Raw genomic sequence first — 547 nt, forward strand, 5'->3', positions numbered from 1 at the left:
TCAGCGGAGGAAGATGGCACAGGAGAACCCCAAAATGCACAACTCGGAGATAAGCAAACGCCTCGGGGCGGAATGGAAACTTTTAACGGACACGGAGAAGCGGCCATTCATCGATGAGGCCAAACGGTTGCGGGCCGTACACATGAAGGAATATCCCGACTACAAATACAAACCTCGGCGTAAGACCAAAGCTCTCCTCAAGAAGGACAATCCCGTCGGTAAATATCCTCTCGCAGCCGGCAACCTGCTGGCATCAGCCATGGCACAGGGACAAAGTGGGAGCCCGAGAATGGACGGCTATGGCTGGGGTCACACCGGTGGTTATATGGCAATGCAGGGTGAAGCACTCGGATACCCGCAACAACTGCACCGGTACGACCTGTCGGCTCTCCAGTACCCGTCGGCACAGACGTACATGAACGGCGCCAGCTCTTACAGGTTTCTTTTATCAAAGTTTGTTATTTACTTATTTATTTTTTAGGTTTAGGGTGGCTTGACAATCTGTGGAACTGGAAAACTAGTGGTGTGGGGCGATCGCGCACAGAAA

At 52.3% G+C, this 547-nt stretch overlaps 1 protein-coding gene across 1 annotated transcript; it reads left to right on the top strand.

Moving 5' to 3' along the window:
• Nucleotides 1-6: 6 nt before the first annotated feature.
• Nucleotides 7-453, top strand: LOC107682212 (transcription factor Sox-19b-like; the record flags this gene model as incomplete). The annotated part of the gene is made up of 1 exon (XM_016478534.1): nucleotides 7-453. A coding segment is annotated over exon 1 (440 nt), but the record flags the coding sequence as incomplete, so codon positions are not given.
• Nucleotides 454-547: the final 94 nt, after the last annotated feature.

The sequence above is a fragment of the Sinocyclocheilus anshuiensis genome, unplaced genomic scaffold (genome assembly GCF_001515605.1).
Source record: "Sinocyclocheilus anshuiensis isolate Anshui unplaced genomic scaffold, SAMN03320099.WGS_v1.1 C31864439, whole genome shotgun sequence".
In the NCBI taxonomy this organism is placed as follows: domain Eukaryota; kingdom Metazoa; phylum Chordata; class Actinopteri; order Cypriniformes; family Cyprinidae; genus Sinocyclocheilus; species Sinocyclocheilus anshuiensis.